The sequence below is a fragment of the Lygodium microphyllum genome, chromosome 2 (assembly GCF_053477565.2).
Source record: "Lygodium microphyllum isolate KBCC chromosome 2, Lygodium_microphyllum_v1.1.10, whole genome shotgun sequence".
Taxonomy (NCBI): Eukaryota; Viridiplantae; Streptophyta; class Polypodiopsida; order Schizaeales; family Lygodiaceae; genus Lygodium; species Lygodium microphyllum.
The window spans coordinates 117,246,863-117,261,342 of NC_141136.1; the positions used below are offsets into that span (position 1 = coordinate 117,246,863).

General features: G+C 42.5%; 1 protein-coding gene across 1 annotated transcript; it reads right to left on the reverse strand.

The window, feature by feature from the left end:
* Nucleotides 1-907: 907 nt before the first annotated feature.
* On the reverse strand, nucleotides 908-2,052 carry LOC148040223 (hydrophobic protein RCI2A). Its single transcript, XM_087666272.1, has 3 exons — nucleotides 1,967-2,052; nucleotides 1,744-1,839; nucleotides 908-1,498 (listed from the first exon to the last, which is right to left on the reverse strand). Exons 1-3 carry the CDS (start codon nucleotides 1,976-1,978, stop codon nucleotides 1,415-1,417), a joined length of 192 nt encoding a protein of 63 aa, XP_087522398.1. The 5' UTR covers nucleotides 1,979-2,052; the 3' UTR covers nucleotides 908-1,414.
* Nucleotides 2,053-14,480: the final 12,428 nt, after the last annotated feature.

Genomic DNA, 14,480 nt, shown 5'->3' on the forward strand with positions numbered 1-14,480 from the left:
TCTTAAAATAATTAACATAGCTTCACATATAACACCACCACTATTCAACCCTGGGTCTCATGCTTACCATTCACCAAGAAATAGCCAAAGAGCATAGCTTCGCTTATAATGATCATCACTTGCCTATATGTTAAAATATTTCTGAGCATAGCTTTTCTTAAAGTAATTAATTAGATAGCTTCACATATAGCACCACCACTATCCAACCTTGGGTCTCATGCTCAACATTCACCAAAAAATAGTCAAGAGCATAGCTTCGCTTAAAATAATTAAGATAGCTTTCACCCCACCATTATTCCACCTTCAATCTTTCACAAAAAAATAGTCAATAATTAAGATAGCTTTTAGTCAGGAGCATAGCTTCGCTTAAAATAATTAAGATAGCTTTACATATAGCTTTCACCCCACCATTATTCCACCTTCAATCTTTCACAAAAAAATAGTCAATAATTAAGATAGCTTTTAGTCAGGAGCATAGCTTCGCTTAAAATAATTAAGATAGCTTTACATATCACCCCACCATTATTCTTACGCTAGTTAACATCCACCAAAAAAATAATTAAGAAAATAACAAAGCTAAAAATAATTAGCATGGCTTAAAACATTGCACCATCCAGATTCAACCATGGTTTTATCCTTCGAATTCACCAAAAAATAGCCAAAGATAACTCGCCCAAAAAGAGCAACTAATCATATCTATTGTCATAAATGTCTTAAATAAATGCTTGGAGCATAACTCTTAATATTCAAGAATTAGCTTCAACTAATCAATTAAAACTACTAATTACCTCAATTAATTAACTCAATCATAAATATAAATTATATTAAATCTTTGAAGCATAGCTTTGATTGCCACGTCACTTTACCTTTCATGCTCCACTTTATCAATTAAATCTTGGGAGCATAACTTTGATTACCAAATCATGCGTTTACAAGAAAGTACTCTAATACTCAATCTCGACTCATAATGTACTCGATTACCCATCCTCCTGCAAATCACCACAAGATTAAGTTGCCTTGTTCCAAGGACTTCTGCGAAGGTTTAATACTTTTTTTTAGTTGCATAGTCTCAAAATTCTGCTCATCCACGACATGTTAACATGAAATGTTACAACATTTTCAACGTTCAAAAACCTAATCTTGGCATCCACTAGAAATATTATTCCCCATGAGCAAATCGTTATTGAACTGCTCCGACACTGCAAATATTTGCAGCCATGCATGCCACACGGACAGAATTCAATCTCATTCCCGCTACCACACTATCATTGCAATGGTGCGGCGAGTCCACACTAGGGATGCCATTCCCCTTCTGCACGCTAGCACTGTGCATGATCAGGATACGTCTCTCGATGCATCCATCCTGCGCCGTCAAGGGACGCATTCCATTCACCCGAGAAACATCCGTTCTCGGCTAATCCACAAGGACGTAAATGGCATAGATGATCCCAGGAATGTAACCCAAGATTGTCAGCAGCAGGCATATCCAGAATTCGCACTGCAAAAGGAGCGGTGTAAGAACAAGGAATTACATGCAAAACATGGGCATACACGCACGCAACACGCCGCCCACACAAAGATCGTGCATGCGTGTATATCTGGATTTTACGAATTAAGCAGGTAATTTGTCTAATGATTTCAGATATCAATCACAGATACATTGATACCAGCGAATATGTGCATCAGAACATGCAGAGAGAGAGAGAGAGAGAGAGAGAGAGAGAGAGAGAGAGAGAGATTTACCCCACAACCGAACCTTAAGAAGACCCCCAGAGGAGGGAGGACGATGGCGAGCAGCACGTCGATGAATGTGGCAGAACCCATTCTGTCCCTGCGTCTCTAATGAACGAATAACAGACGATATGTAGCCCCAGGAAAGGAAAGAAATGAGAGAAGGACGTGCGAAGTGGCGGCTTTATACAATACAGCAAAATCTGGCGCATTGAACTAAACATAAGCATCATACCTGCCCTTCCATGAACCTGCCGCGCGGCACCCCTCCGTCACATCTCGACACCTGTCCACCTATCTCCCCCCCCGCCCCACGTTGGATTGGATTTTACCTTCAACTCTTAGACAGAATACCTCAGTAACTAGATAGTTCTGCCTGCTCGCACGAACCGGACCCCGGTGCGGAACCAACGTTTCTTCAGTTCTTGAGATAAGACACATACACTCAAGCACCCACAAGGCTGCAAATAGGAGGAGGACCAACAAGCCGAATGAACAATGGAACTCGATCCCATTGGGACTCTCCTCCTCAGTTACCCTACTCAGGAGGAGGACCAACCAAGTGTTCAAGTTGGCAAGAGCCTTGACTTACATGAACACACCATGTGAACTTAGGTGTCCAACCAAGTGATGCACCCAATGAGGCATGAACCCACAATCCTACAATTATGAGCTTACCAAAAACGTTGGCCATCTTCTTTGTTTGGTTGCAAGGCAGGTGGGGTGAGAGAGAGAGAGAGAGTGTGTGTGTGTGTGTGTGTGTGCGCGCGTGTGTGCGTGTGCACTATTAAGCTGCCATATGCTTAGAAAGAACTTCATGATTATTCAGAGAGCAAACGAGAGAGCATTTGCGATTGGTTAGTGAACCATTCGGTCGAACAAAACAGGAAATGCATCATCACATGCCCGATTTAGGAGGGGTAAATTATGTTATTTTCCCCAAAATTCATATATTTGAGTGGTTGTGCCACAATGCCATGCTGAAAAGGTTGTTAGAAGCTTCTCTCCATTTGTTGATTCAAGCAAATAAGTTACAATCAACCAATTGGATGCCCTGTAGTGGTGGTCAAGTTGGCATTTTTCAAAGCTCTTGCAAGGGCTTCAAAGTCTTTGTGAAACACCTTTGGCACTCCACACAACAATGTGATCACCTGGTGTGACCCAACTCTAAGTTACACCTCCTACTATTGCCATAATTTTTTTTTTCAAAGGGATTAGCGAACAAGCACAAGATGAAGATAACCCAACTCACCTGATCCTAAGTACAATAAGGCGACAACATGGCAAAGTTACCCCCACAACTATGTTGTGCAACATGGTTGTAACTATAACTCAAGTGTGGTTGCGGCTGCTTTTGAGTGTGCAGTTTGGCCTCTCATACGCTAAGCGTGGTTTGAGATTCTGACTTTGTGCTGCCAGATTTTTGTGAGGCTTGAGTAGCACTAGCCCTGTTGGGTTGGGTTGGTTTAGGGTTAGCTGCAGTTTCGGTCGATAGACTCGTTGAGGCTCTGCAGGCTTAACGGTGTTGGGCTCTATGGGCTTTGGAGCTTTTTGTGGTTTTAGTGCCTGATTTGTTGTGCAGCTTTGTGTGGTCGAGTTTGAGAGTGGCGTTTGAATAGTGCTGTTGGCCCTCTTGGTTTTAGGCACCCATATCTCAGCATTGCCCTCGTAATAGCCCTGCACTTGCAATAAGGTTTTGGGGATCCATCTCGGCTTGTTCGTTGGTGTCTATAGTTTCTCCATTGCCTTCTATGTTTCGAGTATGAGTTCCTAGGCTTGCGAGGTCGTGGTTGCATGCTCCTCACGGCACGATTATATTGCTCCTCTGTGATGAGTCCCTCCTCGTAGAAATGTTGCCAAGTGGACGTCCGGTTATGACCTCGATGGTAGCCTACCTCTCTAAGAGTAGGCATCTTACCAACGATATGATACTACAAAACAATTTGAACATACAACGTATTAGAACACACTACATAATGAATTGAAACAAATTACAAAATTTAACTAAAAAAAAGAAATCAAATAATACTTACAAACTCAACCTCCCATGACTCCCTGCCACCCGATCCATAATGTGACGATCCCATGATTGCCATCTGGATACGTCGCGCCTCTGCATGCTGGCGACTTGTCCTTTTCTTTGCTGCTCTCTTCTTGGCCTCTTTCCACTCCCTGTCGTGGCAATTGGGTGGTTGGCCATATCGAGGGCGCCCCTGCTCTTATCTCCGCAGTGACTTCTTGGCGCGCGTCATAAGGTGAGACCTCTTGTTATGAAGCACGTCTCTCACCTTTGACCATCCCCAATCATCTGAGAATCATGAATTCTCAGGATTAGGGTACCTTCTATGTACTACCCGTAGTACCTCTTACCACAAACCATTTTTTTGGTGCTTTAAGGGAATCATGCAATCTTTGTATGTGGCATGCACGACACTCCTCAAGTAGGCTATCACTTCCCTCCCCTCAAAGTTATGCAAGATACCACCAACATCAGTGATAGAGTAGTACATTTGTGGAGGCTCACCTCTCTCATTTCCCGGTGAGGGTGATCGAGAGCCACCTCCTAGGAAACCCCCACAAAGCCCTCGACCTCCTCGTCCTCCCGCACGACTCTCCCTCCTCCCTCGACGGGCACTATCCTCTACCTCACTCGATGCACGTGCTTCTACAGATGCACGTGCTTCAGACGATCCATGTACTTCAGCTGATCCATGTGCATCAGTTGTGTCAAGAATCGCGTGGTGGAGGGACTTGCTCAAGATGCTGCGCCGAACACATAGAATGCACAAGAAGAAGCTCACTCAAGAGACAAGAAGAGAGATGGAGGCCAAAACGTTTTCTTGCTGGTTTCTTCTTCTTCTTCCACACACTTTACAATGTACACAAAGTATAGATAAGATACAACATAAAGGAAAGTGGCCTACTAAGTCAAACAATGCATAACCGACTACACTAGTCGACTGGCGCTATAACTATCCCAGTTGTAAATAGGTGTAACAACATGAATATAATAAGTAATGAGTCAGTGGCCATGTGAGAGTCATAATGACCACCTACGTGCTAAGTGTAGACGTGTGGACCCATCTAATTAGGCGGTCCATCATCAATGTCTGCATGTGTTGAGCTTGTCATCTCAACACTCCCCCTCAAACTCAACTGCATCTCTGCAACTCCAAGTAAGCTTCGAAACTGTTGAAGCTTCTCTATACCCAATGCCTTCATGAAGATGTCAGCTATCTCATCCTGTGTGCTGACATACACCAAGTCAATCTCACCTGCTAGTACCTTCTCTCTCACAAAGTGGTAGTGTACCTCAATATGTTTTGTCCTCGCATGGAACATAGGGTTCCTAGCCAACTGTAAACTGCTCATGTTGTCACAATAAATGACAACTAGACCTTCCACCTGCACATCCAAATCGGCCATTAACTTTTGTAGCCATACTACCTCACATGCTGCAACAGCAGCACCTCTATACTCAGCCTCTGTACTTGACAAAGCAACTGTAGATTGCTTTTTGTTGCTCCAAGTAACTGCTGCACTACCAAGAGAGAACATGTATTCCGCTGGTAGATCTTCTATCAGACATACTACCAGCCCAATCTGCATCTGTGTATCCAAACACTTGTACATCTGTACCTGCCTCATAGAAAAGTCCATAATGTAATGTGGACTTCACATATCTCAATATGTGTCTGACTGCATCCAAATGTGGCTTTCTAGGTACTTGCATAAAGTGACTCACAAGACCAACAACGTAGCTTAAATCTGGCCTTGTAATGGTCATGTAGATCAAACTCCCCACTATCCTCCTAAACATAGTAGGGTCTTCTATTTCATCCCCAACATCAGCACTCAACTTTACATTCTGCTCCAACGGAACTGAAAGTGGTTTGCATGCTATCATACCATACTTGGACAACATATCCAAGCCATACTGTCTTTGGGACATCCATATACCATCATCACGTCTAATCACCTCAATGCTAAGGAAGTACCTTAGCTCACCTAAATCTTTCATCTCAAACTTCTTCTTCAAAAAGTCCTTGACTTCAGCAATCCCATTATCACTATCACCTATAATAATCAAATCATCCACATAGATGACTATGATGACCAAACCTGCATCTCCCTTTCTCACATAAAGTGACTAATCAGCATCAGAAACATAAAAGCCAATATTGACAAGATACTCTCTGATCTTGTCAGACCATGTTCTAGGTGCTTGCTTGAGCCCATAGAGAGCCTTCTTCAACCTGCACACATATGTGGGATGCTCTAAATCTTCAAAACCTGCTGGCTGATCCATATACACTTCTTCCTGCAAATCACCATGCAAGAAGTCATTCTTCACATCCATTTGCTGCAACCTCCAACCTTTGGCTGCTGCCAAAGCAATCACACATCTGACAGTTGCCATCCTAGCAACTTGACTGAAGGTTTCATCATAATCTATGCCATACGTCTAGGCATAGCCTTTTGCAACCATCCTAGCTTTGTACCTACTAATAGAACCATCTACACTGTGCTTAATCTTATAAACCCACTTACATCCAATAGCTTTCTTGCCCTTCGGCAATGATACTAGATCCCAAGTCTTATTGGCCTCTAATGTAGCCATCTCCTCATCCATTGCTGCATCCAATTGAGCATGGCCAACAACCTCCTCAAAACATGTGGGCTCAACATCCTCAACTAGTTTCACCATATAAGCATAATGGTGAGCTGCATAACCTTCAAAACCAAATCTTTTAACATGGTATCTCACCTTGCTAGACTTGCCTATCATTGGATCACTCAATGGAGTCTTTGCATTGACGCGCGCTCTCTGCACACCTGGAGTCCTCACTGAAGGAATGCCAAGCTCTCTGAGCCACTGGAGTCTCCATCAAGAACTACATCAATGCCATCTGACACTTTATTCTTTCCTTTGTCTTTACCTGTAGTGCTGCTAGATGCACTTGAAGATATAGAGGTACTCCTTAGTCTCCCAGACCAAGGACTACCAAATGATGTCTCTGGTCCACTAAGAGTCCATGATTCTTGCTTTTCATCGTGTATATGAGTGTCATGATCATCATCATCATCCAATGCATCACCACTAAATGTATACCAACTGCTCATTTCATCAAACATGACATCCTTGCTCACTTTGAACTTACATGTGACAAGGTTATAACAGCGATACCCTTTCCGCTCTAAAGAGTATCCAATAAAAACACATTTTTCTGCCTTTAGATCAAGATTCTTCCATAGCTCATCTGGCACATGAACGTATGCAACACAGCCAAATACCTTCAAGTGCCATACATCAGGCTTCTTGCCAGTAAATCATTCTTCAGGAGTCATACCATGAACTACAGCTGTGGGAGTTCTGTTCATAATATAAACAGCAGTGTGAACAGTCTCAAACCAAAAATGCTTAGGATATTCTTCTTTCAGCCATCAAGGTGTGTGTAACTTCTGCAATATGCTTGTTTTTCCTTTCTGCAACTCCATTTTGCTGTGGGGTATACATGCATGTGAATTGTCTCTTTATCCCATGAGACTTCAGAATATCATTGAACTCATTCGAGAGGTACTCTCCCCCTCCATCTGACCTCAAGCACTTTACTTTCAAGCCTGTTTCTATTTCAAATACAGCCTTGAAAGTTCTAAAGTGCTCAAACGCTTCACTCTTTTCCTTCATAAAATATACCCACAGCTTTCTAGAACAATCATCAATGAATGTGACAAAGTATAAACTGCCTCCAAGAGATACATTTTGTGTAGGCCCCCAAATGTCTGTATGCACAGCATCAAGTATATTTCTACTTACATCTCTATCATGTGAAAAGGGCTGTCTTGCCTGCTTACCAAAGTGATATGCTTCGCATACCTTATGAAATTCTGCAACTCTAAATGTAGGCAAACCTGTAACCAACCCTTTGGACTGCATTAATTTCAACCTTTGTACATTTGCATGTCCAATGCGTTTGTGCCAAATTTCAATATCTGCAACAACACCTTTTCCTTTAGCATACATAGCAGCATTCATAGTAGGAATTCTAGCATCCAAAGTAAACATACGTCCAACTCTACTTCCCTTTGCAACCAACCTGCACTTGTCATTGAAGTCTTCTACAAAGTAGCCCTTTGCATTAAATCTGACTTGCAGACCTTGCTCTACCATTTGTAATATATCTGAAAGACTTTTTGTCTTACCATCATGCAAGGACAAGGGAACTTTTCCAACGTGTGAAATTGGGTGGCATGAATCATCACCCGTCTGCACATAACCTCCATTTTGCAAATCATGCATCTCTCCAAACCATTCTGCATGGCTGGTCATATGATTGGATGCACCTGAATCAACATACCAAACATCATCATGTGTTCCCTTTCTTGTAATAGCATTCAGCATGTGCTGCATAACAAACATACGTTCATTTTTTTCTTCATTCTGTCTTGAAGATGATGCATAGTTTCCTTGCTGCAACTTACCACTGTGAATATCATCTTTCTTAGCATAACATTGGGCTGCAATATGACCTGTTTTGCCACAGTAGTGACACACAATACTAGATTTGTTAGAACCTCTATTCTACCATCCACCTCTTTCTCTAAAGCTCCCCGTGCCTCTAAAGTTACCACAACCTCCTGAAACTTGCATATTGCCAAATTGTTAATTCAATCTGTTTTACTAATTGTCACTACCACGTCCTGTACTATGGCCTCTTGAAGAGAACCTGCCACGTCCCCCTCTTGAACTGGAGTAGAAAGCTTGGACCTGTTCACCACTTCTTTTAGATGTCTCACTTTGCATGTTGATCTCTTCAGTGATCATAAGGGGGACTAACTCATCGAAATCTGAAAATGGCTTTCTGACCTATATGGAAGTTACAAAAGACTTCCAAGCCTTTTCATTGTTAAGTCCACCCAAGGTAGACGACAAAAAATCATCATCATCGGGCATTGCATCAATCACTGCCAATGCATCTGCAATGCTCATTACCTTCAGTACATACTCATTGATAGACATCTTCCCTTTCTTCAATGTATTCAACTCTTGTGATGGAACCTAGAACGGGCCGGCACTGGCTCGTGCACTAGCGGACCTCTATCTCACACGCTCAACAACCCCACGGCCTCGCGGCCAGGAGCGTTGATGACACATACATTGCCTTCCTAAATGTCTTGCGTTTGTATTACGTCGTTTGTAGTCCACTCTTCTCTCACCCACTACTCCTCAGAGGGAGTCCCTTACACATTGCCTAATGACACGAAGCACACACATAGGGGGTCCTCCAGCGGCTGAGTGCCGCCACCCCTCTGCGACTCTCCTACACCTTGGGATTGGCCCCTCGATGCGTCGCTCAACATATAAACATGTCGCAAAAAATCCACTCAAGGTACCATTTAATCATATACAGGAATGTACCATTCTCCGTACTTCTCTTTCCCCTAGACCCCACAACTAGCCTATGGCTTAGGGTGTCCTGTCTCTCACTCAACGTGGGTCAAGGTCCTAATGAAAACAATTGTTGTGCATCCAGGATTTCTGATACCTTTAAATATTTCCATGATTTATGCATAGTGTGGATGCCAAATGCTCAAATAATTATAAAATCAATATTGTGCACATTTGGAAAACATCCTTTCAATGATTTTCAACTACCGTTCTTATGCGGCGTTGCATGAACCTAGCACCGAGGAGACCCTCGTGCTACTAGGCTCTTATTTTATAATTATTCACCGACCTATATGGCATGCAAACAAAAACAACAATCTTTTCATCATGTTACTCCACATTTAGACACATTTTGACCACTCTACCCTTCCATCGATCAAATGTTGTATTGTTGTATGGATTTATAGGGTATTTTGCCATCATTTTATGTGTAAAAAGCGGGAAACACACACTAGAACAAGAAGGTGGGGTTGAACTGAGGCAAATCCTCATGCTTCAGTCCCCACAAACATTCACAAACATTGTTCTTAATTTTCATTAATTTTCCGCACCCAAAATGCATTTTTTCCCTATTTTTGGTGGTTTTTCTCTATTTTCCTTGTATTTTCCCTTATTTTTTGCATTATTTAATTACTAAAAATTCAAAATAGGTTATGGGATGTGGCCCTTAGTTTCTTCTTGCAGCAAAAATGAAAATTTAGTTGGTGTTCCTATTCATTCTTCCATTTTTATACCCAAAAAACATAATTTTCCCTTGATTTTCCATATTTTACGTATTTTAGTGTATTATTTTAAGTCACAAGATGCATATTTTTCTGATTTTCTGATTATGAACAACAAGTACTCATGGGAAACAGCAACATAAATAATTTTTAGCCCACATGAACAACATTTTATCAATCAAAAGCCATGAAATCTCAAATTTCCTTTGAAAAAAATTGAATTACCGCTTATTTGCGTGTTTTGGGTTTCATGTCCATGGCTGCAAATCTGAAAATCAGTAGTACTTCATGCTCATGACGATCACAAGTCACCATTCCCAGCCCGTGGAGCAATCCGATCAATACCGGACAAGCCTCCATCATTCTTTCTTCTTCTTTCCTCTTCCCACATGAACTTGCCTTTAGAAGAGAGAGAGGGAGGAGAGAGAAAGACTAGATTTCCATCTCAGCATTCAGGCCATCAATTGACGGGCGAAGGGCGGCGATAGAGTCAGCATTCAGGAGGGAATGAAGCCCCATAATCCATTGGGGGGGTTGTTTACAGCAGGTAAGTTGCCTCTCCATCCTCCATGGCGCATTTTTCGGGCGCCATCTTCCTCCACATTTTTTCATCACTCTTCATTTTCTCTCCACGTTTTTTGCTTCATAAGGTGCATAAATTTTTGGGGGGGGGGGGAGGGGGTCCAAACTCAAAAGGCATGCTCAAATTTGGCCTCCCAAGTGTCCACCTTTTCATATCTTGACCGTTTCCTTGGCCATTTCCCCGTCCGGACTTGGAATTGAACTTTGAAAAATCCTGAGCATCCGGCTTGGCATCCCGCATTGGCCGGTAACTCTTGTCAACCCGCATGACTGTCTGAAAAATTATGAAAAATCAACAAGCGTCGCTCGGGCACCTTTAAAGCACTTTGGCGCTTAAAATCGTCCTAGATAGAGCCGCCGCCTTTGACATTGAATATTTTTCCCTTGATATTCATGATTTTTAGGAAATATTGCAATTGGGCAGTTGCGGGGATAGGAATAGAGGTGTCCAACTTACGGAAAACCTCTTTTATTTTCTTCGCATAAGCAGGAATATCCTCGTGTGGTTCTTGGCGGGTCACATTGAGTACACGCAACCAATATTGCCCACCCCTTTCCGGGGCAAACTCCCTTCGAAAAGCTCCATAAAATGCATCAATATTCAATATGATTCCGCCTTCTAAACCATGATACCATATGGCAGCTCTTCCTTTGAGAGTCGTGTTGAAGAACATCATTAAATGTCCTTCTTCTTGGATGCGACAGTTAAACATCAGCTTTTGAAACTCCCTAATGTGGAGTTCCGCATCTTCCTCAACTAGCGCATTAAAAATGGGTAGCGGGTAACCTAGAGTCGGCAAATCCGTCGTTCCTGCAGGAATTGCAATAGGCTGTGCCATGACGAGAATTGGATTTGCACTAGGAATAAGGGACGGTGGGGTTACACCTCCCGCACTTGATGTAGACTAGCTTATGGAAGGAAGGGGAGCACTAGAGCTTCCACCATCTCCTAACTTACTGCTTGTGGCCCCAAGACCACTAGATCCACTCCCTCGTAAGGGTTCAGCACCGCTACGCTTAGGGGAATATCTCCTAAAAATTTCAGCACGTCGCCTAGCTCTTTCGTCTCTCTCTTGCTTTTGGATTTCCGCTAGACGATGCTTATCGCTAAATAACGGATCAATCTCAGTATCCTTTGGCATAAACTGCAAGTTGGTTCCTAGACAACCAGGATTCGAGGACCGCCACTTTTAAGCGGCTCCCGATAGATGCACCACTGATGGAATCTAGAACGGGCCGGCACTGGCTCGTGCACTAGCCAGACCTGTATCTCACACGCTCAACAACCCCATGGCCTCGCGGCCAGGAGCGTTGATGACACATACATTGCCTTCCTAAATGTCTTGCGTTTGTATTACGTCGTTTGTAGTCCACTCTTCTCTCACCCAATACTCCTCAGAGGGAGTCCCTTACACATTGCCTAATGGCACGAAGCACACACATAGGGGGCCCTCCAACGGCTGAGTGCCTCCACCCCTCTGCGACTCTCCTACACCTTGGGGATTGGCCCCTCGATGCGTCGCTCAACATATAAACATGTCGCACAAAATCCACTCAAGGTACCATTTAATCATATACAGGAATGCACCATTGTCCTTACTTCTCTTTCCCCTAGACCCCACGACTAGCCTATGGCTTAGGGTGTCCTGTCTCTCACTCAACGTGGGTCAAGGTCCTAATGAAAACAATTGTTGTGCATCCAGGATTTCTGATACCTTTAAATATTTCCATGATTTATGCATAGTGTGGATGCCAAGTGCTCAAACAATTATAAAATCAATATTGTGCACATTTGGAAAACATCCTTTCAATGATTTTCAACTACCGTTCTTATGCGGCGTTGCATGAACCTAGCACCCAGGAGACCCTCGTGTTACTAGGCTCTTATTTTATAATTATTCACCGACCTATATGGCATACAAACAAAAACAACAATCTTTTCATCATGTTACTCCACATTTAGACACATTTTGACCACTCTACCCTTCCATCGATCAAATGTTGTATTGTTGTATGGATTTATAGGGTATTTTGCCATCATTTTATGTGTAAAAAGTGAGAAACACACACTAGAACAAGAAGGTGGGGTTGAACTGAGGCAAATCCTCATGCTTTAGTCCCCACAAACATTCACAAACATTGTTCTTAATTTTCATTAATTTTCCGCACCCAAAATGCATTTTTCCCCTATTTTTGGTGGTTTTTCTCTATTTTCCTTGTATTTTCCCTTATTTTTTGCATTATTTAATTACTAAAAATTCAAAATAGGTTATGGGCTGTGGCCCTTAGTTCCTTCTTGTAGCAAAAATGAAAATTTAGTTGGTGTTCCTATTCATTCTTCCATTTTTATACCCAAAAAACATAATTTTCCCTTGATTTTCCATATTTTACGTATTTTAGTGTATTATTTTAAGTCACAAGATGCATATTTTTCTGATTTTCTGATTATGAATAGCAAGTACTCGTGGGAAACAGCAACATAAACAATTTTTAGCCCACATGAACAACATTTTATCAATCAAAAGCCATGAAATCTCAAATTTCCTTTGAAAAAAATTGAATTACCGCTTATTTGCGTGTTTTGGGTTTCATGTCCATGGCTGCAAATCTGAAAATCAGCAGCACTTCATGCTCATGACGATCACAAGTCACCATTCCCAGCCCGTGGAGCAATCCGATCAATGCGGGACAAGCCTCCATCATTCTTTCTTCTTCCTTCCTCTTTCCACATGAACTTGCCTTTAGAAGAGAGAGAGGGAGGAGAGAGAAAGACTAGATTTCCATCTCAGCATTCAGGCCACCGTCAATTGACGGGCAAAGGGCAGTGATAGAGTCAGCATTCAGGAGGGAATGAAGCTCCATAATCCATTGGGGGGCTTGTTTGCAGCAGGCAAGTTGCCTCTCCATCCTCCATGGCGCATTTTTCGGGCGCCATATTCCTCCACGTTTTTTCATCCCTCTTCATTTTCTCTCCACATTTTTTGCTTCATAAGGTGCATAATTTTATTTTTATTTTTTGGGGGGGGGGGGGGGGGGGTCCAAACTCAAAAGGCATGCTCAAATTTGGCCTCCCAAGTATCCACCTTTTCATATCTTGACCGTTTCCTTGGCCATTTTCCCGTCCGGACTCGGAATTGAACTCTGAAAAATCTTGGGCGTCTGGCTTGGCATCCCGCATTGGCTGGTAACTCTTGTCAACCCACACGACTGTCTGAAAAATTAACAAGCGTCGCTCGGGCACCTTTAAAGTTCTTTGGCGCTAGATCGAGCCGCCGCCTTTGACGTTGAATATTTTTCCCTTGATATTCATGATTTTTAGCTATTTTTAAGCTATTCTCGGCACCAAAATTCCGCTCTCATCTTGCTTGAGTTGAATCTTTCGTGCCTTTGTATTTACAGAAAACATACTTTCAAGTATGGTCCAAGCTGCATATGAATTCTCTGCATTTCTAATATGTCCCAGCATATTATTGTCAAATACTGCAGATAGCCAATACATAACCTTCTTGTCTTTTGCATTCTATTCCTTCCGTGCCTTTGTCTCTTTTGCAGTTGGAGGATCACTCACCTCCGACTCCTTTTCCTCACCTGAAACAAACTCGAAGAGGCCTTTTCCAATAAGGAAGTTCGTAACACGGAACTTCCATGAAGGGTAGTTGTTCTTATCGAGCTTCTCAATGATGGGGCTTTCACTGTTCTCTGCCATTATCACAAAACTAATACCAAACATCAAGAAAATCTTCTGTAGCTCTCGACCTATAGTACAGAGCAATACACCAGACAACCTTTTTCATTGTCTGCTCAATAATACATGCAATTTGCAACCTTTTGCAGATAAACCTTATGTTTGCTTCCTGCAAACACCTCAAGAATTACAGATTCGCAATCTGTAACATGCGCACCCACTTTGGGTTAAAACAGTCAAAATCACAGTGTATCCTGAAACTGCTATCCGCAACCTTGCGGCTCTAAAACGGTGCCTGAAACGGTCTCAG

Excerpts from the sequence above, each read along its gene's own strand:
- LOC148040223 (XM_087666272.1), bottom strand. Across the intron at positions 1,499-1,743 it reads TCTTAAGGTTCGGTTGTGGG|TGCGAATTCTGGATATGCCT; the intron begins GTAAATCTCTCT and ends CTCCTTTTGCAG.